Raw genomic sequence first — 25,865 nt, 5'->3', positions numbered from 1 at the left:
TCTAACCATAATATTACTCTCTCTTTTATTTCATCTCTGATAGTAATATTATCTGATAACACTATCTAAAGCATTGCTTAACATGCATGTGCACACCAAGTTTAAACTATTTCTAGTAATCGACTCTCCCGTATGCATCCGTATTACTGCAGTGTTAGGAAACACGTAATCAATAGCTTAATCATTCTAGTTTACGGGACCGGGATTTCTCCATGGGTCGAATAGTTTATTTCATATAGTCTATTTCCTGAATCAAAATAATAGGAATAGATTGCTGGTCCAGCTGTCAAGGGCTCCATTCCATTGGATGGCAAATTCCCTTTCGAAGTGTAATGGGGTCAAACACCTTTAGAATATAAAGGTTCCCTGAGTATCTTAAAATACCCTTCAGTATTATATAACATCCCATGTGTATACCGTCACTGCGTATTTCCCACTTGTTTGTCCTCCTCAGTTACAAGCGGGGATCTCCCTCGGAGTTCTGAACAAACTAGTCACGTGTGAACGCGTCATTCTTAACATAATTAAACATTCCCCTATTACGTAAGAACTCACGAAGTTATAAAGAAAAATACTTGAAGAAAAATGAATTAGGAAACGTCTTGGGATGTCTTGGAACGTCTTGAAACGTCTTAAAGAAAAAAGCCTCTATAAATTTGTTGGGATATGGTGAAACCTCTTGAATAGAAAAGTCTTGAAAACGTCTTGGCATGTCTCGAAACGTCTTGAAAAAAATGTTTTGATGAAAAATGTCTTGAAAATAAACTTCCCTGCTTGACTAGTGGACTCTAACAAACCCTATTACGTAACACCCCATACCCTATTACTTAATATCCAAAGAAATTATCCCTATTTTACAAGAGAAACCTGCGTCTCCTAGAATACATTCCATGTGACGTAACATGAACCTGCTGGTTGTCGTGGAATCCAGGTTAGGGATGCGTTCAAAAGCCTTGGGGATACTACTGCCTTAATATCAGGAAATCTGGTAATTTCTCTCTATAAAACAGAGAATTTCAAGTTATGATAAAATTTTAAATCTACTCTATCGTGGTAATACTATCAAAATGATTTCACAGCGGACTTGTCTTCAAATTAATCATGACACGTCCTTTTCAGAAACAAAACGAGAGCGAATCATTGGACTAAACCATTGTGTAGAAACGTAGAAATGTTACCAAGTTAAACTAAAAGAAAAATTAAGCAACAATCCTAAAATGCTTTACTCTTATGCTATAAGTTGTCCTTAAATCGGTCTGTTTTTAGTGTATCAAAATTTCTTTATTGCTTTGTGTTTTCAGTAAAGCGCTAGTTATCAATAATCCTACAAACATAAGGAAATATAATTAGTTGGTTTGTCTGTACTAGTTTTATTCATATATGTTAGATAGACTGTGAAGTAATAATTTTTGTTCGTTTTAAGTTTCAACTTCGCTCTTTTCTCCCCTGTGGAAAACTTTTTTTAAAAATTAACCTCTGCCCGTTTTTAATTTAAGTTTAATGTAAACAACACTACAATGTTCTTTTTATTTTTTCTGGGGGGGGGGAGCAGCCCCCTCATAGAAAGAATAATTTCCATTTATTTTGATTTTTAATGTCGCATCTTACTTTCAGTTGAAAAAAACTGTTTTTATTTAATTTCTGATCGTTTTTCAAATAATGCCGTAAAATCAATTCTACACAAAATGGTGTAGGCTACGCGATTTTTGAAGGTGTTCAATCTCGTCAGTTAGGAAAGAGTAACTATTTTTCTGAGGAGATTATTAAGGTTTTCAAAATCTAAGGAAAATGTTGGTATATCTTACTTATTTTACTAAACGTATCTTCCATCTGCCTTGATAAACACCAAAATAGTTTAGACATAGCCTACAGGTGTGGGATAGCAATAAACAAAACAAGTTGGAAAGTAACCTGACAACTTGGAAATTATCACAGAAAAATGAAATTAAAATAAGTTTTTAGTGCTATGATTCCTCTATATACATTACTAATAGTTTTATTACGCCTATCAAATAGTATAAAAAGTAAATAATATACATACAAAAATATAATAATAAATAATTCTTTTTTGAAAATGCAACTTTGAGTGGTTCCAGAACCATATGCCCACACTTCTCCACCCCTTATGTGGCAAGTGGTTTGGGTCCGGGGCTTATTTTGTTCCAAAACTAGTGTATGGTTTCACAAATCACCAAAAAAATGACAAAAACAGTGAATTAGCTGAAAAATAATCATATCAAACAGTTCGTGTCAAACAGTTCGTGGTAACGAACTGTAGTAAGGAGCGAGTCTTTTTCATCAAAAGTTACGAGCCTGAGAAAATGTACCTTATTTTGGAAAATAGGGGGAAACATCCCTTAAAAGTCATATGATATTAACGAAAATCGCACCATCGCATTCAGCGTATCAGACAACCCTCTAGCAAAAATTTCGAGCTCCTATCTACAAAATGTGGAATTTTGTATTTTTTGCCAGAGGACAGATCGCGGGTGCGTGTTTATTTGTTTTTTTTTTCTTTTTCCTAGGGGTCATGGTATTGACCAAGTGGTCCTAGAATGTCGCAAGAGGGTTCATTCTAATGGAAATGAAAAGTTATAGTGCTCTTTTTAAGTGACCAAAAATTGGAGGGCGCATAGGCCCCCTCCCACGCTCATTTTTTTCCAAAAGTCAACGGGTCAAAATTTTGTTCCACATAGTCGAAAACCATGATAACTATGTCTTTGGGGATGACTTGCGCCCCCACAGTCTCTGGGGGAGGGGCTGCAAGTGACAAACTTTAACCTGTGTTTACATACAGTAATGGTTATTGGGAAGTGTACAGACGTTTTCAGGAGGATTCTTTCGGTTTGGGGGGTTGGGTTGAGAGGGGGGGGGCTATGTGGGAGGATCTTTCCTTGGAGGAATATGTCATGGGTGAAGAGAAATTCAATGAAAAGGGCGCAGGATTTTCTAGCATTACTATAAAAAAAAAATGAAAAAATAAACATGAAAAAGTTTTTTCGATTGAAAGTAAGGAGTAGCATTAAAACTTAAAACGAACAGAGATTATTAAGCATATGAGGGGTCTAAAAATACTTAAGCATAAAGAGCGAGGTATTTAGGAGGAGATAAATACCTCGCTCTTTATACTAAAGCTTTTTAGTAATTTCAACTATTTATTCTACGGCCTTTCTGATTCAGGGGTCATTCTTAAAGAATTGGGACAAAGCTTAAGATTTAGTATAAAGAGCGACGTATTAACGAGGGGACAAACCCATTCCTATACATAATAAAAATATAAGAATATAAATGTTTGCTACGTAAGTTAATTCTTAAGTTACGTATATTTTTTACTAATAAAAACGTTCGTTAAAAATTAAAAGTTCTAGTTGCCTTTTTAAGTAACCGAAAAATTGGAGGGCAACTACGCCTCCTTCCCCACCCCTTACTTCTCAAAATCGTCTGATCAAAATTAAGAGAAAGCCATTTAGCCTAAAAAATAATTAGTTTGCAAATTTCATTTTAATAATTTAAGTGCAGAGAGCCAAAATCAAACATGCATTAATTCAAAAACGTTCAGAAATTAAATAAAAAACTGTTTTTTATTTAACTTAAAGTAAGGAGCGACATTAAAACTTAGAACAGAAAATATTCCGTATATGAAATGGGTTTTCCCCTCCGCAATCCCTCGCTCTTTACGCTAAAGTTTGATTCTTTGCCACAATTCTAATTTTTAAAACAATTAAAAACTTTAGCGTAACGAGCGAGGCGTTGAGGAGGGGAAAACCCATTTCATATACGGAGTAATTTCTGTTCGTTTTAAGTTTTAATGTTGCTCCTTACTTTCAGTTTTAAAAAAACTAGTTTTTTTTTTTATTTAATATAAGGTATAAAACCATAATTGATAACCCGATAATTGAAAACCCGATTACGAATTCGAACCCTTGGCATTTTGACTTAAATTTTAACGCGCTAATGACTGAATTACGGCGCCCGATGATTGATTTATAATCTATTGGTTTTTATAGTATCATAAATAGTTTACGGTACTTATGTGTTATACCGCCAACACTTAAGTTCTTTATCCATTGACGCACTGTGAAACCGGTTCCTTTCGTTTGTTTGTTACAGCTTAGCGTGAGACAAGACAACAACAAGTGACAGAATATATGGGAAACATATAATTTGGGCTATATATTTGCACATTGAGAACAACTTCTAAATGCAGACCCGCTATGCTTTAACTCCATCCCCCTAATACACAAATATATAGCCCAATTTCGTTTCTAAAGTATTATATTTTGATCATGCTTAGGTATATTTCATTAGGATTAAACTAACTTCACTTCTTAAGTGCTGGTGGTATAATTCATAAGTACCTGTTTAACTTGCAGCCCTTTTCCCAGGGACTATGCAGCGTTTTGTTGTCACCAAAGCATAATTATTGGACCTTATTCAGAAAATTAAATAAAAAAAACAAGTTTTTTTTTAACTGAAATTAAGGAGCGACATTAAAACTTAAAACGAACAGAAATTACCCCATATATGGAAGGGGCTGTTCCCTCTTCAACGCCTTGCTCTTTGCGCTAAAGTTTGACTCTTTTTCTCAACTCTACTTTTTAAAACAGTGAAAAACTTCGAATGAGCGCTCTTGCAAAATTCTAGGACCACTGGGTCGATACGATCACCCCTGGGAAAAAGAAAAAAAACAAGCAAAACAAACAAACAAACTAATAAACACACATCCTTGATTCGTCTTCTGGCAAAAAATACAAAATTCCACATTTTTGTAGATAGGAGCTTGGAACTTGTACAGTAGGGTTCTCTGATACGCTGAATCTGATGGTGTGATTTTCGTTAAGATTCTATGACTTTTAGGGGGCGTGTCCCTCCATTTTCTAAAATAGGGCAAATTTTCTCAGGCTCGTAACCTTTGATGGGTAAGACTAAACTTCATGAAACTTATATATTTAAAATCAGCATTAAAAGGCGATTCTTTTGATGTAGCTATTGGTATGAAAATACCTTTTTTTTTGTTTTGGTTACAATTGAGGTGGGTCGCTCCTTACTACAATTAAATAAAAAAAACTTATTTTTTTAGCTGAAAGTAAGGAGCGACATCAAAACTTAAAACGAACAGAAATTACTCCGTATATGAAATGGGTTGTCCCCTCCGCAATCCCTCGCTCTTTACGCTAAAGCTTTTAATTGTTTTAAAAAGTATAATTGTGGCAAAGAGTCAAACTTTAGCGTAAAGAGCGAGGGATTGCGGAGGGGACAACCCATTTCATGTACGGAGTAATTTCTTTTCGTTTTAAGTTTTAATGTCGCTTCTTACTTTCAGCTAAAAAAGTTAGTTTTTTTTTATTTAATTTCTGAACGATTTTGAATTAATGCATGTTTGGTTTTGGCTCTCCGCACATATATTATTAAAATGAAATTTGTATATTAATTCTTTTTTTGGCTAAATGGCTTTCTCTTAGTTTTGATCAGACGATTTTGAGAAATAAGGGGTGGAGAAGGAGGCCTAGTTGTCCTCCAATTTTTCGGTTACTTAAAAAGGCAACTAGAACTTTTAATTTTTAACGAAATTTTTTATTAGTAAAAAATATGCGTAACTTAAGAATTAACTTACGTAACAAACTTTCATAACCTTATGTTTTTATTATGTATACGAGGGGGTTTGTACCCTCGTTAATACTTCGCTCTTTACACTAAATCGTAAGTTTTGTCCCAATTCTTGAGGAATGACCCCTGAATCAGAAAGGCCGTAGAATAAATAGTTGAAATTACTAAAAATACTTTTGCATAAAGAGCAAGGTATTTATCTCCTCCTAAATACCTCGCTCTTTATGCTAAAGTATTTTCAGAACCCCTCATATGCGTAATAATCTCTGTTCGTTTTAAGTTTCAATGCTACTTCTTCCTTTCGTTTGAAAAAATGTTTTCATGTTTATTTTTCATTGTTTTCTTATAGTAATGCTAGAAAATCTTGCGCCCATTTCATTGAATTTTTCTTCCCCCATGACAGATTCCTCCAAGAAAAGATCCTCCAGGCCTCTCCTCAGTCCCACCCCCAAACAAAATAAAATCCCCCTGAAAACGTCTTTACACTTCCCAATAACCATTACTATATGTAAACACTAGTCAAAGTTTGTAACTTGCAGCCCCTCCCCCAGGGATTGTGGGGGAGTAAGCCATCCCCAAAGACATAGTTATTATGGTTTTTGACTATGATGAACAAAATGGCTATCTCAGAATTTTGATCCGTTGACTTTCGGAAAAAAATGAGTGTGGGAGGGGGCTTAGATGCCCTCCAATTTTTTTGGTCACTTAAAAAGGGCACTAGAACTTTTCATTTCCGTTAGAATGAGCCCTCTTGCGACATTCTAGGACCACTTGGTCGATACGATGACCCCTGGGAAAAAAAACAAAAAAAAAAAAAAAAAAAAACAAATAAACACGCACCCGTGATTTGTCTTCTGGCAAAAAATACAAAATTCCACATTTTTGTAGTTAGGAGCTTGAAACTTCTACAGTAGGGTTCTCTGATTCGCTGAATCTGAATTTGTCATTTTCGTTAAGATCCTACGACTTTTAGGGGGTGTTTCCCCCTATTTTCCTAAATACAGTTCGTTACCACGAACTGTTGGATTCGTTACCACGATCTGTTTGATACACTTGTAACTGGCTATTATAAAATATTGAGTTAATTAAAGTTTCTATTATAAAGAGTGAGAGCATTAAACTGTTTTTGGTGAAGATGAACATTTTTAACAGGAGGAGGGGAGCAGGTACGTCAAGGAATAGTCATTTAAAATTTCGAGATGCAATTATTTGTTTTCTATGAATTTTTTCCTCTTAAGAAAATTTTATATCTTAGAAATCATTTTGCGAGCCTCAACGTCGGCTGACCGTGTTCATAGTGAATTCGTAATGAATTCTCCCAACGATTTAATGAGACTTACTAAGGTGGTGGGGGTGGGAGGGAGAGTATACGGAAGGGTTCTTGTAAATATCCAGTTAAGAGTTTTTGACCATAATTTTTTATAATGGTACCGTTAGTGGCATCAAAAGTGCCGTTTTTAGTGCCTTATGGCACTTGTGGATGGTAGAGCTGACAAAAAGCACGTAGATATGAGTAGTAGCTTTCAAACGAGCCATTGAAAATTTCTCTTAGAAGTTCTGGTAGCCCACTTGTCCCAGCTTTTCCACTTGAGATATTACACAAATAGTGCCATCTTTAATGCCACTTAGCACTTGCAAATGGTAAAATTTATGGGGGAAATGTAGATATGAGATATAGGTTTTATATGAGCTATTAAACATATGTCTACGATGTTTTGGTAGTCCGCTAGCCGCACCGCTTGAGAAATGGCACAAAAACGCCGTTTTTAGTGCCATATGGCATTTAAAGACTATGGAATTGGTAAAAAGTACGTAGATTTGAGAAATAGCTTTTGAATGAGCCCTTAAACATCTTTCTTTGATGTTCTGGTAACCCGCTAGCACTGGAAATAGAGATAAAGGAGACAAATCAGTGCTACCCATGCAAAAAAGCGATTGTCCTTGTTGTTCAGGGTGGGGCTGTAATTTTCCTGTTTTTAAGTTTTCACCTATGCTGACCAGTGGTAGCCTTCACTTTTCATTTTGATCTGATGCCGTTTTCGAGGGGCTACGGGCTTTTTTCGAAATCACCATGAATTTCTTTTCGCAATAAACTTTTACTTTTGAGACGAACCGAAACGAATGTAATCACTTTCTGATGACAATTTGTTTCACTAAGTTTTTTTTCTAAATGTATTTTTGAACTTTTGGCTACTATAGGCTGTTGTTCACTCTTTATTAGGTTGCAGCTATCGCTGCAACCATAATCACTAGAGCAATCCATACTCCAGTTTGATTAGGTACATTGTGCTATTAATTCATATCTGGGAACAGTGAGATAGGAAGGGAAAACAGGCCCTTTTAATTATTCAAGGTAAAAGACTTGCTAAAAATCTTTGCTTTCACTGTACAAATCCTGTGTTTATGCCTGTCAAAGACATTCTGCAGTAGTTTACAGTACACACTTTATTAATTATGGGGGCGAAAAATGAGGAAAGGATAGTACAAGGGCAATAAATGATTTTTTGCTCCGGGGGCGGGCGGGGAGTACAAAAAAAACTTTAAAAATGTATCAAAATTTGCTTATATCCAGTTTTGTTACTTTTTTTGAGCCGGACAAACTATGGTGGGTGGGGTCAAACCCTGTAACGCTCTTCCCTGGATTTGGCCTTGGGGTAGAATATTCCTTTTTTGTAACTACTTATAAAATATTCATTTGCATAAAAGCCATTGAATCAATGTTTTTCAAGTGCATGTTTTGTGGAATAATGCCTCAATTACAAATAACGTATTTTAGTTTTAACGATGAATGGGAGGGGGAAAAAGAAACAAAAATAAAAAATTATTTTAGCACCAGACCAATAATATATCCAAGATCTTAAATAAGATTTCTGAGTTAATCGAATTGTCTACTTTGTTTCACCAATGCTTGTTTTTGTTCCATGGGAAAAAGTTGCAAGTTCTTCCAATAGACTTGTGGAGTATACTTCTTTGGAATTATCGGCTCTATTGATTTTCCATATAATGAAGGTCTGAAGGTAGTTCCCATTGAATGGTGAAAATTTCATTCTTTCTTCCTCGCTGCCGGTCCACACTGATAAGCTTTTATTTTCTGTATGGTTTCCTTTGAACTTTTTTTTGAACGATAGGTCTAGGAGAAATATTCTTTGAGGGTAGTAAAGAGAAATTCACCTTGGTATAATTTAGAGAAAAACACGTAGGAATTTTTCAAATTAAAATGTCTGGGCCAGAAAGTGTGTTTTTTGTAACGTTATAGCAGAAGCATATATAGAGATTCATTTGATGAGGGGAGGGGGTAAGCAATTCTCAGAAACCCTGTCAAAATACGTACACTTATGGAAACTATAAGAAATTGTTAGAAAATCGGAAACAAACTTGTATAACTGGGAGCGAGAAAAATTTTTAACCGTCCTCAGTTTTCTATTTTAAATTTTTTAAATAATTTGTTAAATTCGGAAGTGAAAAAAAAACAAAACAGAAAAAATGGTATCAAACAGTTCGTGGTAACGAACTGTAGTAAGGAGCGACCCGGCTCAGTAGTAACCAAAACTCTAAAAAATGGAATTTTGATACCAATACCTACATCAAAAGAATTGCATTTTAATGCTGATTTTAAATATATAAGTTTCATCAAGTTTAGTCTTACCCATCAAAAGTTACGAGCCTGAGAAAATTTGCGTTATTTTAGAAAATAGGGGGAAACGCCCCCTAGAAGTCATAGAATCTTAACGAAAATCACACCATCCGATTCAGCGTATACGAACCCTACTATAGAAGTTTCAAGCTCCTATCTACAAAAATGTGGAATTTTGTATTTTTTGCCAGAAGGCAGATCACGGATGCGTGTTTATTTGTTTTTTGTTTTTTTTTTTCCAGGGGTGATCGTATCGACCCAGTTGTCCTGGAATGTTGCAAGAGGGCTCATTCTAACGGAAATGAAAAGTTCTGGTGCCCTTTTTAAGTGACCAAAAAAATTGGAGGGCACCTAGGCCCCTTCCCACGCTAATTATTTTACCAAAGTCAACGGATAAAAATTCTGAGATAGCCATTTTATTCAGCGTAGTCGAAAAACCTTATAACTATGTCTTCGGGGACGACTTACTCCCCCACAGTCCCCATGGGAGGGGCAACAAGTTACAAACTTTGACCAATGCTTACATATAGTAATGGTTATTGGGAAGTGTACAGGCGTTGTCAGGAGAATTTTTTGGTTGGGGGAGGGGTTGAGAAGAGGGGGATATGCTGGGGGAACTTTCCATCGATAATTTGTCATGGGGGAAGAAAATCTCCTTGAAGGGAGCGCAGGATTTACTAGCATTATTTAAAAACACAATGAAAAAATAAATATGAAAAAGTTCTTTCAGCTGGAAGTAAGGAACAGCATTAAAACTTAAAACAAACAGAAATTATTACCAATTTGAGGAGCTCACCTCCTCCTAATACCTCGCTCTTTACGTTAAAGTATTTTTAGTAATTTCCTATTTATTCTACGGCTTTTGTGATTCTGGGGGCATTCTTAATGAATTGGGACAAAATTTAAGCTTTAGTGTAAAAAGCGAGGATCTGACAAGGGGGCGAACCCCCTCATATATGTAATAAGAATATGAGAATACAAAAGTTCTTTACGTAAGCTAATTTATAAGTTACGTAAATCTTTTACTAATAAAAATATTCGTAAGAAATTAAAAGTTTTAATTGCCTTTTTAATTGACCAAAAAATCGGAGGGCAACTAGGCTTCCTCCCCCGCTCTTTTTTCTCAAAATCATTCGATCAAAATTATGAGAAAGCCGTTTAGCCAAAAAAAAAAAAAAAAAATGCAAATTTCGTTTTAATTATTCCTCTGCGGAGAGCCAAAATCAAAACATGCATTGATTCAAAAACGTTCAGAAATTAAATAAAAAAAACAAGTTTTTTTAACTGAAAGTAAGGAGCAACATTAAAACTTAAAACGAACAGAAATTACTTTGTATATGAAAGAGGCTGCTTCCTCATCAACGCCATGCTCTTTACGCTAAAGTTTTTAACTGTTTTAAAAAGAAGAATTGAGAGACAGAGTCAAACTTTAGCGTAAAGAGCGGGGCGTTGATGAGGAAGCAGCCTCTTTCATATACGAAGTAATTTCTGTTCGTTTTAAGTTTTAATGTTGCTCCTTACTTTCAGTTAAAAAAACTTGTTTTTTTTATTTAATTAGTATATTTAGGACCAATCGTAATACTGTTCTTTATTCTTATTTCAAAAAATAATTAGATTGTTTTATCTCTCATTAGTTTTGTATGACAATTTTTAAAAGCAACTCTAAAAGGTCAAAATTCTGTCAAAATGAAATAATAATAATAATCATAAAAAAAAACAAAACATTCCGCTAAAACTAGAAAGGGATGAGGATTGATATAATCTGAATGCGTTTTTTTCAAATCTTGAATTTTCGTATAAACTCGGACCAACTCTTTTTTAATCAGTGGTGAAGCTTGGCTTGGTTTTGACTTTCTGCTCTTTCTCTCAGAAGCGTGTCATTCAGATAGGCTTTGGAATTATACCTCAAGCTCTTGCTGCATATGAACATGTTCCAGAGAAGTCCATAAGGAATGCTAAATATAGTTTTTAGTCACAGAGATGTTGATTCTCATTGGTGTTCTGGTTTCGGAAATTATTCGTCACAAAATGACGAAATGGCTGAGAAATCACCTTGACCAATTTTCGCCATTTTAAATCTACTTCTTTCTTCCCCTTTGATTCCGCAATTAAAAATAATTCCCTGTAAACTTGAAAAACAAATAAAAACAATTCCTACTTTTTTTAGATTCTGACGGTCCATATTATTGGCATGTTAAGAGTGGGACTATACAGCGAGATCCACCTACCTCATCTGAAAGTAAAGAGGCAGTTAGACAGCTCGTCCGTGACGCAGAAAGTCTGGTAAGTGTAACGTTACTCTTTTAAGCTCACAACATTCGTTACTGACATTTTCAGTGAAGTTTATTAAGCAGTCAAGAACATGACATTTTGTTTCTTAATCAATTCCTGCCGTGAAATCTTTGTTTGATATAAAAAAAATTGTCTGTCTTATCTGTTTAGTTTCCAAGTATCTAATGGTCCCCTATTACCTTCTCCTCTTTCCCTCTGCTCCTTGTCTATTTATTTCTTGCTGCTGTTTGCCATTCATGCTGGTAAATAGTTGATAAAGTTCTTAGTATGCGATTGTCTTGAGTTCTCTGTAAAATATTGAAATTTTCATGAAATTTTGGTGCTTTCTGTCTCTTGAAATCAGTCATTTCTATGCTTAATCCATTCTTAGCTCCCTGCCCTTAGAAACGAAACAATATAATAGTATAATTGAGTTTTCTGAAATTTCCTCTTGGAGTTACCAATGATGAGTTATTACATACTAGGTAAAGAGCCTGTCAGACGATTGACATTAAAAATAACAACGAAGTGTACGCTATTTTGCGAGGACCAGGGAAAAAACCTTCGGACCATTTCCTCCCAATACATATTTCTGTCTTCTTTGCCCCCTCCCTCAACAAATAAGAAAGTTTCAATTAAGGATTCAATAAGATCCACTCTCCATAAGACAAAACAGGGTCAATAATTCCTTAGACAACAATACCAGCAGTGACTCTTCAATTTTTTTAATAACGGTTTAAGTTTTTTAAAACAATGAAAGATTAAAAAAAAGTACGAAAAATAATAATAAGGTCCGAAGGTTTTGGCGTCACATCTGGAAGCCTTCATCAACGAAAAAGAAAAATATATCTATAAAAAAACCTGGCTCAAACAAAGCATAATAATGAAGAAAACACCCTAACGTTAAAAAAAAGAGAAAACCTCTCGTGTTCTTTCCTTTCGTTTTTCGTCATATTCACAATTGAAAATTATATTAATTATAGCAAATTACAATTTTTATTTTATTTTAAAGAAAGAAGAGTGGCTGAGGTGGTGGCAGCCTCATATAAAGGGTAATATCAGTTTATTTCTGGCTCTAAACCAGCTCTTTATTTTCACGTCAGAACATGTTTTTTAATGAATTAAAAAAAATAATATTAATGACTAATTACACCAGCAATAAAGGTGACAATTGCAAAAACACAAGAGTGAATATCCTAAAGCTTGGGGATACGTGGGGTTTGAATAATATGCATACTATCCATCCATTTTGCTCAGAACACAGTCCCTAAAGTGATAAGTTCTTAACTGTTAGAAGGTATCACAAACCTGGTAACTGTTAACTACTATCCATCCATTTTACTCAGAACACAGTCCCTAAAGTGATAAGTTCTTAACTGTTAGAAGGTATCACAACAGGTGTGATACCTGTTTTTGATATCACAAACTACATTCGTATCTTAAATCAGTCAAATCTTTAAGAAGACACTGCAAACTACTAAAAATGAAACAAGAAAACAGTTATCATTTCCCAATATTTTGCCATTTGATACTTGTTATATATTTATGTATATCAGTGTATCTTCAGTTTGCAATCTCGTGCACTTTCGAAATTATACTAGGTTGAAAACTCAGCACGAAGTTTGTTCGTAGAAAGATTAGATCCGTGGTTAGATTCCACAACTTTCCTTGGATCTTTCTTGTCTTTAGAAATAGTCTTTATAAAACCATCTGGACTATTCATAATTAATTTTGTGCACATACCCGACAATAGTCCCCAAAAATTGTTAGTATCCTTATTTAGACACAAATGGGACGTTAAGGGGCTCTTCTCCGTTCTTAAATTTGAGGTCTAAAATGGAGTTTTCAGATGTTCGAACAATCCCAAACAAACCTTAGATATCCCCATGCCCCGTAAGCCTCCATTCTGTTGACAACTAAGACAGCTCTGAAATAGGATTAGCCCATTCCTTCGGGTAGGTTGCAATAGTTTCAATACAAAGAAGAGTTAAAAAAGAAAATTGAAAGTATTTTATCATCTGTTCAGTGATCATGTCGACTTGGAATTCGAAATTTCTCCGTAAAGTGTAAAGTACATCGTTTGGTTGACCTATTTTGTTCCACAAAAAAGTCTTGCCTATAATTACCTTTCAAAACTGTATATGAAATAATAGGAAAAATTAGATTTTTCTGTTTAATTATTTCTACACAAGACTGAAAAATAAAACCCTCTTTGAAATTTCCTCGCGTTGAAATCATCTTTTCTGGTAGTAATTAGAAAAAAAAAGATAGCGGGGCAGTTGCAAGTTTTAGGAAAAATTAGTCAGTACTTGTATGATATACACTTTACCTAATATTGTTCAAATATGTTTCTCTGACCCACAATCGTGCTGATATATACCTAAGTATGATAAAAATATAATACTTTGGAATCAAATTTGGGCTATATATTTGCACACTAGGGAGGAGGGGGGAAGAGTAAAGTATAGTGAGTCTACATGCCTAATGTGTTAGGTACTACTCTTCTGCATATTATGTTGTAAGAATGGTTTTCTAACTTCACACTGTCCAAATACTTTACCCCCCCCCCTAATGTGCAAATATATAGTCTAAATCGTGTATTTTCCATCTATGACTTCTTTTTGTCTTGTCTCACGCTAACCTGAAAGAAACTAACGAAAAAAAAACGGTTCTGCAATGCGTCAATGAAAGAACATCTTGAGATGTAGGGGGTTTGTCATACAAGTACCAATTAGTCTATTCGGTTCAAAAGAGGGCATGTCTTTTGCCTAATATAAGGTGACAATTTATGAGCTGTTCGGTTATAAAATTAATAGGCTGACCCATCCGACCTCCCCCTTCAACGTAATCTCAAGCTCAATTTGTCACTTGTGATAAAAACGTTTTCTTTAAATATAAAAAAAAAACAATTTTTTCCTGTGAAATTAAAGAGCTGCATTAAAATTTAACACAGACAGATATTACTCTGCAGATTTATAACATCGGAACACCGTTTTGCCTCCTGACTTTTATAAAGGGCACTAAGATTTTTGACATCCAGTTAGTTTAGGAAAAATTAATCGGTACTTGTATGATATACCCCTACCGAATATTTTTCTAATATGTTTCTCTTACGCTCAATCCTGCTGATATATACCTAACTATGATAAAAATATGATACTTTAGAAACAAATTTGGGCTATATATTTTCATTTTAGGGGAGGGGGAGTAAAATGTAGTGAGTCTGCATGCCTAATGTGTTAGGTACTATTATTCTGCATACTGTGCCGTAAAAATTGTTTTCTAACTTCACACTGTCCAAATACTTTACTCCCCCCGCCTAATGTGCAAATATATAGCCCAAATTATATATTTTCCATCTATGACTTTTCTTTGTTTTGTCTCACGCTAACCTGAAAGAAACTGACGAAAAAAAAAACAAAAAAAAAAACGATTCTGCAATGCGTCAATGAATGAACATGTTGAGAGGCAGGGGATTTGTCATTCAAGTACCAATTAGTCTATTTGGTTCAAAAGAGGGCATGTCTTCAGCCTAATATAAGATTACAATTTATGAGTTGTTGGGTTATAAAATCAAAAGGCTGACCCATCCGATCTCTTCCTTCAACGTAACCTCAAGCTCAATTTGTCACGTGCGATAAAAACTTGTTCTTTAAATGTAAAAAAAAAAAATCAGTGAAAGTAAAGCGCTGCATTAAAACTTAAAACAGAAAGAGATTATTCCGTATATGAGGTTGGCTGCCTTCCTAACCCCCTGCTCATACGAATTTCAGAATTCCTATGACGCAAGGTTAGTCTTTGGCAACGCTGATTGTTTGTTTCGGATAAACTAGCATATTAAGCGATGTGATTGCTGCATATTTTAAGAAAGGAAAGAAGAAATGTTCTTTAGCAAAGATATTAAGAAATATGAAACTAAAAGCTTATTTTCATAATCAATTTATTTCGTGATTAAGTCAGCTTTTGGTTATTTTCTTTAGCACTAATAATAAGTTCTCATATGGAATCATAACGTTTCAGGCCGTTTCAGATGCAAATTTTATTAAGGATTATCAGTTATTGCTTGAAAATCTAGGGACTGTGTTTCAAAACTGTCATTAACATGGCGCTAAAACATAGTGGCAACCCTCAAGGTGAAAATAGCCAACACCTTGCCAGATTCTTGTTTAGGTTGGTGATTCATTTCTAAAAGTCCTATTTACCCAGTACGTCAAGAAACAAAAGTTTCTCTCTAAAGGTTTATTGACCTTGTATGGGCTTGGACAAAGTTTGTATCGTAAAATTGATAATTTCCGATGGGCTTGGACGAAGTTTGTATCGTAAAATTGAAACTTTTAGAAATAGACGTACAGCACAAATTAAGATATTGTGATACAATATAACGTCTAATCATTGTAGTGACCAAATTCTCACTTTACGTTCGGAAAATTTTCTTTATTGGATTTCTTGAGTTATTTCCTGTTCGATTCTGTCCCAATCCCCCTCTAATGGCATCATTTAGCTCTAGGCCTTGGCCGTACATAGCTTCAGGCTTTATTCAGTTTGTTGATTTTTCTTCTTGAATTCGCTGTACATAGCCCTAAGCTTTATCCAGTTCGTTGATTTTTCGTTTCGAATTCGCTGTACATAGCCCTAGGTTATATCTAAAAGTTTTTGGGTATTTTTTTTCTTTTATGAAGCAACTGTTTATGAGAAATAAGTATAAGAAGTATGCAAACCAACAAAATCTGCCAAATTTTGTGTATAGCTTGGGGCTATGTACGGAAATTAGGGAGGGGAGTACGTGGGATGCAGTTAAACAGGAAGCAACTCTGAACATATATATATACTTAATCCTAATTTATAAGATTTTAAAGAATAATAATAATAATAATTTATTCCGGAAAAGAATGTAATATGTGAAAGAATGTTTTAACTTTGATAAGAAAATATTCCTTATGTATTTTAAAACTCTACACAGGTCAACTAAGACCAACCGAGACAGCTGTGTTTCGGCGATGTCGTCCTCTGGTGACTTTGCTCTTCGATGAGTTGTTATTTATTTACCATCTTTTCTAAATTGTTTGTTTGTATTTTCAGTCTTAAAATAGCTGATAAAAGGAAATTCTTCTCCTGATGTACTCATAATGAGGACATCAACAGATAACTATGGCATTTAACTAGGGACATCCTTGGAACTATAGAAAAATCAATATATCTCTTTTATTATTCAAGAAGCTTGCTCTTGAAGAGATTTTACAATGAATGGACGACACGTGTTTAGAATCCATGGAATAAGAATGTCTGAAGAATAGACACAACAAGCTAATTTATCAGACAGTTTCTTCAGTCAAAAATATCAATAAAAAATTCCCAGTGATGTTTCCTGGAAAAAGTCAGGAAGTTATGAGCTTTTTGGAAAAGTAATCTGGCTTAAGTTTATTTATTTTAAAGATTGCTGTAGGCTACCTACGTATAAGACAGATAAAAGCTTATAAGACTGTATAAAATTATATGAAAACTACAAAAACTCCGTGTCTAGGGAAGAAAACAAAATGGATCAGTTTTACTAACTCTATGTCACTGATTTAAAGAATGCCATCTATTTTTGTGTATGAGTGTATTATTGTGGCACAACTGTAGTTTTAATGCCGTTACTTTTTTAAGTATGTCTCATTGTTTGCGGCAGAAAAAATAATTAAGAAAGAGAAAGAAATGTGGCCACTTTTTCAGGATCTTAGAAATCAATTGTACTGTTTTGAACATGTCGATCTTAATTTGAAACATAAAATAAAAACACACCATAAATATTTTGTTGCATTTTGTTTTGACAACTTGTCAAATTTACTGTGCCTTCTCCCAGAAAGCTCTGTGGATATCTTGTTCCGGAAAAGCAAGCATGATGCACCCAACATTGATTTTATACTACATTTCATATTTTCGAGTTTTTAAGGACCGTGGCAAACGCTTTTATAAAACAGACTCCAACTAGGTTGTGTTTCGAAGTTCCCCGTGTTTTATTTTCTTATGATAACGGACATTGTTTTTTTTTTCTTAGTTCTCTTTCAGTTCCTGCTAAAGAGGGTTCGTACTTGAGTTCCTGTTTAAGGAATAAATGAGAAATTGTATTGCTGAATAAAATCAGGAAATAAAAATAAAGCGAAAAACAGAAATAAGAGAAAATAAGAAAAATTTTGACTTCAAAAGAGAAAAATCAAAAACAACGAATATAACGAAGAATTAAAATATATAATTTTTAAAATACGGGTAGAACCACGATAAATATCCAAATATGCAATTGAACTGTTTCAGTCAAGTTTGAGGTGCTCCCTAGAATTTCTTTGCCTAATTTGAGGGCCTAAATTGGTCAAGATTTATCTTATCTCTGAATTGTCAATGATTTTCGGGCCAAGTATTTTTTCTTATTTTTTGGTGGGGGAGGGGCATCAAAATAATATATGTCAAGAAGTTTTTGTTAACTCTACCCTGGATATATCAAGGAATTATATAGTAAGCTTACAAATACCTTTTAATTGCTTTAAACAAGTCCATATTTTTGGGTTGTATATTTGTACTGGTCATCAAGGTGTTAAATTGGAAAACTGCCAGCATGTGTAATCTCTATTACCTTTTGACATCCAACTTGGTCCTTATTCGAAATCCGAGTCCTTATACAAGTTGATATAAAAAATGGTGATTTGAATATTTACAGCTAGTGTAATTTATGCAGGATTAGCCAGGATTCCTAATTTCGCTCAAGCAAGCCTAACGAAAGATGTTGAGCCAGGACGCTCAGCCAACTAAAAGTAACCTAAGATTTGTTGGCTAGGTGAGTTAGAGCAGCAAAATCCCTGGGGTCCTCTGGGCTTCGGAAGTAATTTTAATTTAAGCTTTTTTTATGGTGGCATTTTTAGTTAACGCATTTGTTTTTGCAAGACCTTCTTTTGTCAAGACCTTCACTTTCCTTGAAACGACATAAAACCTCATTTTTAGGGAAAATTTGTCAACAAATGTACATAGTTTATAAGTCAGATTTGGTCCTGAGACTGTTGAAAAATAGTTTTAAAAAATTTATTTGGTTTGGCTTCCAAGGGTCACAAACACAGCCCCGTTTCTTCGATCGTTTCTCTTTGCAATATATTGATTTACTTTTGGAGTTTCAACAGATTTTACGAAATTCCCTAATAATGTTTTTGCTTTAATTGTAGGCTCTTACTGGGGGTATGCAAACAGCAGTTCCAGCTGTTGTTGCCAGATCTAGCACGGCTTTCAACCTCTCAGAAATAGCCTCCGACAAAGCGAAAGAAGAAATGGCATTCAAGTAAGGGATTTTTACGTTATTTATTTATTTAACTTTTTATTTTTAGTTTCTTTTTTTAAATAACTACTGAGCCTATCATGGTAATTTATCACTATTTTTTTTAAGGTCATAGTGTAATATTATCTTTACAAGCGTAGAAGTGGCTTACTATGAAACACAGATTCTATATAATCAACCCTTTATTCTCGCTATCTAGTGAACCTAATTATGATTTTTTTGAGGGGAGGGGCTGAGGGAGTAATTGCCCAGGCTCAGAAACACTCATCTTCTATTTCGGTAATTTTCGGTAAAAAAAAACGAAATGCTTTGGTTAACAAAAATATACTAATTTGGTTCTTAAAAGCGGCTCTTAAAATTACGCCATAATTCAGACTGATGAAAAGGGAACATGTTCCATAAAGATAAGTTTTTGGCTTTTGAAAAAAGAATATTTTACGAAGTGAAAAACTAGACGGGTTAATAGTAAGTCCAAACTAAATGTCAGTCTACTTATGAAGGTAGGACACTAGCCCGTGTAGATGAATTTCAGTACTTAGGATGTAGGCTGTCGGGAGATGGGAACTGGAAGAAACACCTATAGATGGTAGAAAGTAAGGGAAATAGACTACTAGGAATATCAAGTAAAAGTAGTATTAAGGAAATTATGAATGTAGGACGGCTAAAGTATATTTTAATGCTAGGGTTAGATCGGCTTTGCATCACGAGGCAGAGCTTTAGGGGTTTAATAACGGGTTAAATTAAGAAAGAATGTAGTTGAGGTTTTTTAAGCGTATGTTAGGCCTTAATAATCAAACAGTTCGTGGTAACGAACTGTAGTAAGGAGCGACCCGGCTGAATAGTAACCAAAACTCTAAAAAATGGAATTTTGATACCAATAGCTACATCAAAAGAATCGCATTTTAATGCTGGTTTTAAATATATAAGTTTCATCAAGTTTAGTCCTACCCATCAAAAGTTACGAGCCTGAGAAAATTTGCGTTATTTTAGAAAATAGGGGGAAACGAAAATCACACCATCAGATTCAGCGTATCAGAGAACCCTACTGTAGAAGTTTCGAGCTCCTATCTACAAAAATGTGGTATTTTGCATTTTTTGCCAGAAGGCAGATCACGGATGCGTGTTTATTTGTTTTTTTGTTTTTTTGTTGTTTTTTTTTCTTTTTCCCAGGGGTGATCGTATCGACCCAGTTGTCCTAGAATGTTGCAAGAGGGCTCATTCTAACAGAAATGAAAAGTTCTAGTGCCCTTTTTAAGTGACCAAAAAAATTGGAGGGCACCTAGGCCCCCTCCCACGCTAATTATTTTCCCAAAGTCAACGGATAAAAATTCTGAGATAGCCATTTTAATCAGCGTAGTCGAAAAACCTTATAACTATGTCTTTGGGGACGACTTACTCCCCCACAGTCCCCGTGGGAGGGGCAACAAGTTACAAACTTAGACCTGTGCTTACATATAGTAATGGTTATTGGGAAGTATACAGGCGTTTTCAGGAGGATTTTTTTGGTTTGGGGGAGGGGTTGAGAAGAGGGGGATATGCTGAGGGAACTTTCCTTCGAGAATTTGTAATTGGAGAAGAAAATTTCCATGAAGGGAGAGCAGGATTTACTGGCATTATTTAAAAAAAAAAAATTAAAAAATAAAAGGGAAAAAGCTTTTTCAGCTGGAAGTAAGGAACAGCAATAAAACTTAAAACAAACAGAAATTATTACCCATATGGGGGGCTCACCTCCTTCTAATACCTCGCTCTTTACGCTAAAGTATTTTCAGTAATTTCAACTACTTATTCTACGGCTTTTGTGATTCAGGGGGTCATTCTTAATGAATTGGGATAAAATTTAAGCTTTAGTGTAAAGAACGAGGTACTGACGATGGGGTGAATCCCCTCATATATGTAATAAAAACATGAGAATACAAAAGTTCTTTACGTAAGCTAATTTATAAGTTACGTAAATCTTTTACCAATAAAAAGATTCGTAAAAAATTAAAAGTTCTAGTTGCCTTTTTAATTAACCAAAAAATCGGGGGGCAACTAGGCTTCGTCCCCCGCTCTTTTTTTCTCAAAATCATTCGATCAAAATTATGAGAAAGCCATTGAGCCAAAAAAAAAAAAAAATATGCAAATTTCGTTTTGATTATTCCTCTGCGGAGAGCCAAAATCAAAACATGCATTGATTCAAAAACGTTCAGAAATTAAATAAAAAAAAAAACAAGTTTTTTTAACTGAAAATAAGGAGCGACAGTAAAACTTAAAACGAACAGAAATTACTTCGTATATAAAAAGAGGCTGCTTCCTCATCAACACCCCGCTCTTTACGCTAAAGTTTTTTACTGTTTTAAAAAGAAGAATTGAGAGAAAGAGTCAAACTTTAGCGTAAAGAGCGAGGCGTTGATGAGGAAGCAGCCTCTTTTTATATACGAAATAATTTCTGTTCGTTTTAAGTTTTACTGTCGCTCCTTACTTTCAGTTAAAAAAAACTTGTTTTTTTTATTTAATAGGTTTAAAGGATTAGTGCTGAGAGGGGATATAAGAATATGGTGTATGAGACAGAATAGGTTAAATAGTATGGTCAAATATTGCGAAAGGGTGTCATTGATAGAAGATAATAGGCTAGTTAAAGAAGCGTTTTTAATGATGCTTCAAGATAGGAGGAAGGATTCGTGGCCAAATCAGATGAAGAATATATAAGACCGTACAGGGCTGGGTAATTGCTGGAATGAGGAAAAGGGGTTTGGAGACACGATAGGGACTGTAGGGACTGCAAGCTGGGTAGGCCACCTCGCCGTTTCTTGGGATATATACGGAGGTCAAGGAGAACTGGGACAAAGAAATTTTACTTAAAAATGGGATTGGCGCCGGAAGATTTGAAATTTTATGCCTCTTGGAGAACGTAGGAAATATTTAGGGAGAAATAGATTGAAGGATGGTCCTTACAATTGCCCTATGTGTGGAGAGATGGATGAGTGTTTGCATCATTTATAGGGAAATTTAGGGAGTTGAGGGAGTTGCGCTTGGAAATATGTGGTAGGGAGGTCGGGAGAAGAGATTGGATTCTGGAAATTTTAAGAAGTAGGTGTTACTTAAATATAAATAATATTGGAAAGTTCGTCCGGGTAGGTATGAGTTATGGTGATGATTTTCTTGAATAATTAGTTTTAGTGTCTTTTCAGTCTGTTTTGATGCTGTATTTTTTGCTTGTTTTGTTTATGTCACCATGGCCCAATTGGGCTTTCGTGTGATTAAATCTATCTATCTATCTATCTATCTATCTATTTATCTACATAGTTTTGTGTTTTCCCCCAGAAGAAAGTTCACGGATGCGTGATTATTTCCTATATTTATTTTTCTTTTCCCGAGGAGAGGGCTCATTTGAATGGAAATTAAAAGTTCTGGTGTCTTTTTTAAGCAGCCAAAAAGATTACTCCACGGGATAAGTGGCATGCGCGTTCTGTGGATTAAGGATAACAGATTGCCGAAGATTGTCCTTTTCGGTCAACTGTCTAGGGCTAAAGGGAAAGCAGGTCGTCTGCGGTTGGGGTGGAAGGATTTCATAAAGAAAGATTTAAAGGAAATATGCAGTTACTGGGAGGAGGTAAAGAGTGAGGCTTTGAATAGATTAAAAAGGAGGAGGTGTGTGTGTAGCTGTGTTGGCCTCAGGCGGCTTGGTGCTGCGGTAAGTTGTTAGTAGTAGCATATAATTTTAGCCCAAAAGGGGCAAACTACCGTTTATTGGAAATTCTGAGATAGCTTTTCAGTATAAAAGTATCGAAATACCTAGTTTCAGGGAAAGTAATGCCGCACGGTAGCCCCTTCGTTTCAAAAAAGTCCCCAAGTCCACGTTTGATCATTGGTTAGTATTGACATTTATTTAGAAGCTTCACTTTTCTGATTTGATTAACTTGATTTTTCATAAATTTATGTGCAGTGATGCATAATTGCCCATCATCCATTATGAAGTAGGAGATAGTTGCTTTAAACGAGTGTGCTTTAATGCCCCAAGTGTCTAACTCCCGGAACCTTCAGATAACTGCAGAAAAGGTTCCGGGAGAGTGGAGTGAAAGTAGGAACTAATCTCTTAATCTCTCTTCATATGAATTAAGCCTGAATAAGGTTGCTGTCTGGGGTGATAGCTCTATTCTTGTTGAAGAAAAATATGTTTTTTTTTTTTTTTTTTAGTATACTAGGTTCCATTCATATTCTTACCAAAGGGGGGGGGGGGCAGATGACACCAGGGATTTTAATTTTATTAGCGCTAAAATACAAATATCAGCTTTTATATTTATTTCTTTTCATATGTTACAAAGTTGGTTGTAACGAAATGTAAGTAAGTAATGACTTTTAGTGACCATTTTAGACTCGTAGTGACCGCGTAGTGACCATAATGACTCGTAGATTCTAAAACGAAGTTTTGGTAAATATATAATTAACAGTTTTTGGTATAAGAACTGTAAGTAAGGACCAACTTGGGCCAATTATAACCGAAACTATAAAAGAAAAGGAATTGATATATAAAAAGAAATAGGCTTTATGCTGATTCCAAATGTGTACAATTAATAAGTTTAATGTTAAAATTAAAAGCTGCGATTGAGTCAATGCGCCCATTCGTTCGTGAAAGGTCACATAATCTATACAAGATACATGGTTAATATGTATTTTTACCTTGGCCATTGATTTACCTACGTTTATTCAACTTATTTGTAATAAAATTATGTTTCGTGATGCATAATTGCACATCAAATATTAAAAATAAAGGTCGGTGGGTCATTATGAATGGGGGGAGGGGTGGCAGATGCCTAAAATAGCGCATTTCAGTGCCCAAGTTGTCTAACTCTTAATTAGTCTTCAGATAGAAAGGGGTATGGGGTGGGAATTATTCTTTCATATTTCTTCATTTAGAATAAGCCTGAATTAGGTTGCTGCGAGTTGATACCTCTTTTTTTTATTACAGAAAAATGTTTTTGACATTGATTTTAAAGCTTTGTTCAACTAAACTGATTTGCTTTATATTTCACAAATTTATATGCATGTATCTGTAAGTGTACTTCGGCTATAATATAGGGTGGGCAGTGAGTAATTTTTAGGAGGGAGGTAGGGGGTATATGCTTCAAAGAGAGCATTTTAATGCTCGATTATCCTCGAACATTTGACTAAAATCAAATGTTAACATTTTGTGAATCTTCTTGTATCTATACCATAGTTTATTATTAGCAGAGTTTCTTTTCATCGTAGATTCTAGGAAAATATTGGAAAGCATTTTTGTATATGACAGCAAGAATATATTGCTGAGTACTTTGAGGAAGGGTTTATCGACCTTTGATGGAATTTCTTTTCAAGGTTTTCTATGAAAAGTGATGTCCTTTGTTTTAAGTGTTATTGTTCTATCATTACGTATTTTTGAAAAAGATTGAAAATATTCAGCCTTTTATAAGAAAAATATTGTGATGAAAAAAAAAGAATTCGAAAATGTCATTACATTAACTTATTTATACGTATTCGGCTTAGGTATTCCCTGTTAAAATTGGTAAATTGCATCGAAAAAATCTTTTTGTTTAAGATTCTACATGAAATTTCAAAATTTATGATAGTTTTCTTCTGTAAAGTGTCTTAGGAATTGGTTTGTTCAATTTTGTTTATTTTTTTGTATTTTATTTTCTGTGAAAACACATCTTAACATAAATGCGTCAAGTTATATGAATTTTATCTTTATGTTTCAATTATTTGGATAATACACATAGTCATAGAACCACTCTTAGACGCCTCTCGTTCAATTATTTAATTACAATGAATGAACTTTTTGAGGGTTTTACGTATACTCTGATTTAGCTAGCGCTAATTTGAGACGATCAGATTTTCATAGAATTTTCTGATTTGCTGAAATATTCTGATTAACTTTAATAAGCGGGTATTAAATCTCGTTAGTAGTAAAATCTCATTCTGAATGGTTATCAAATCGAATGAATTGTCAGCATCCAAAGTCTTGACGTCCAACCTAAGGCCAGTTCCCAAGGCTGAATTCCCTCTCTTTTTTGTCTATTTTTTAATGCTATTTCTAAGGTCCTCCTGCTGAATTCTTTCGCACATCATTGGTCATGGAAGTTCTAATTCATTTTTTCTTCCTTTTTTTGTACCATTAACAAGGTACTCTGAGTAATTACTTGACAATCATTTCTCTTGGAAGTTCTAATTTTCTTACCAGAAACCGATACTTAAACATGCAAAAATTTAATAAGAGGGGAAAGAGGCGGTGACTCATTGCTGACCTTTGGTTAGAAAGAAAATGGAACTAGGCTAAAAGTAGATGCGAAGAACTGTTTCCTATTAAAGCTTTGTCGATTAGGTTTTTTGAGTAAGATTTCTATTTCTGATTCCACTCAGGTCCGTAATACATTTGTTTTCACTAATGTATGTCGCTGTTAGTGGCTGTTGTTCGTAAATGCTTTCCACTTAGAAATCTTTAAATTATTAGACCTGCAAATGACTAAAGTTTTCTCTTGCTTGTTTTGTTCCTTCAATGACGTTTTTTTCTTGATTCATGACTCATTAGTCTACTTTTTTCAACGTTCAAGAGAAACTAAGTTAATCAGGAAGACCTTGCTGAAACTGGGAAAAGAGTGTATTTATGAATTTGTTATTTTGTTTGATGTATTTTAATCTCTTCGGTCGATTGACTTAATTAAACTTCTTGTTTAAATATCATAAATTGTAAAATTCCGTTTTATCTCTAGAAATGTAAATATAATTTAGGATTTTATTCCTACCATTAACTTTGTCAAATATAATGGAAGTAAGCCCTAAGCTCACCCAGAATTTTATAATTTTATAACAGAATTTGAACAGAATTGTATAATAGTCCGTAGTTGAGAAGAGATTTCGCCTCAACTACGGACCTAGAGCGAATATATCAAGATTTAAGTTAATTATCGGAAAATTTGTCTTTTCCAATAGCAAAATGGACTTTTGAAACAAGATCTAGAATTATCAGTTGATTAAAGAAGTGTATAAAATTGGTATATAAATCGCGATTGCCGGATTGAAAACTGTGGAACGGCAAAATTG

The 25,865-nt window shown here is 34.5% G+C and overlaps 1 protein-coding gene across 2 annotated transcripts in view; it reads left to right on the top strand.

The window, feature by feature from the left end:
• LOC136037822 (protein Fe65 homolog) overlaps nucleotides 1-25,865 on the top strand; it is a 190,539-nt gene that overhangs the window by 116,672 nt on the left and 48,002 nt on the right. For both annotated transcript variants that reach the window (XM_065720661.1, XM_065720670.1), the window contains exons 6-7: nucleotides 11,409-11,524; nucleotides 18,700-18,812. In XM_065720661.1, coding sequence (XP_065576733.1) covers nucleotides 11,409-11,524; nucleotides 18,700-18,812 — 229 coding nt within the window. The remainder of the gene's footprint in view (nucleotides 1-11,408; nucleotides 11,525-18,699; nucleotides 18,813-25,865) is intronic.

The sequence above is a fragment of the Artemia franciscana genome, chromosome 2, assembly GCF_032884065.1.
Source record: "Artemia franciscana chromosome 2, ASM3288406v1, whole genome shotgun sequence".
Classification (NCBI taxonomy): domain Eukaryota; kingdom Metazoa; phylum Arthropoda; class Branchiopoda; order Anostraca; family Artemiidae; genus Artemia; species Artemia franciscana.
The sequence above is the reverse complement of the archived record's forward strand: the minus strand, read 5'-3'. Positions and strand labels throughout refer to the sequence as shown.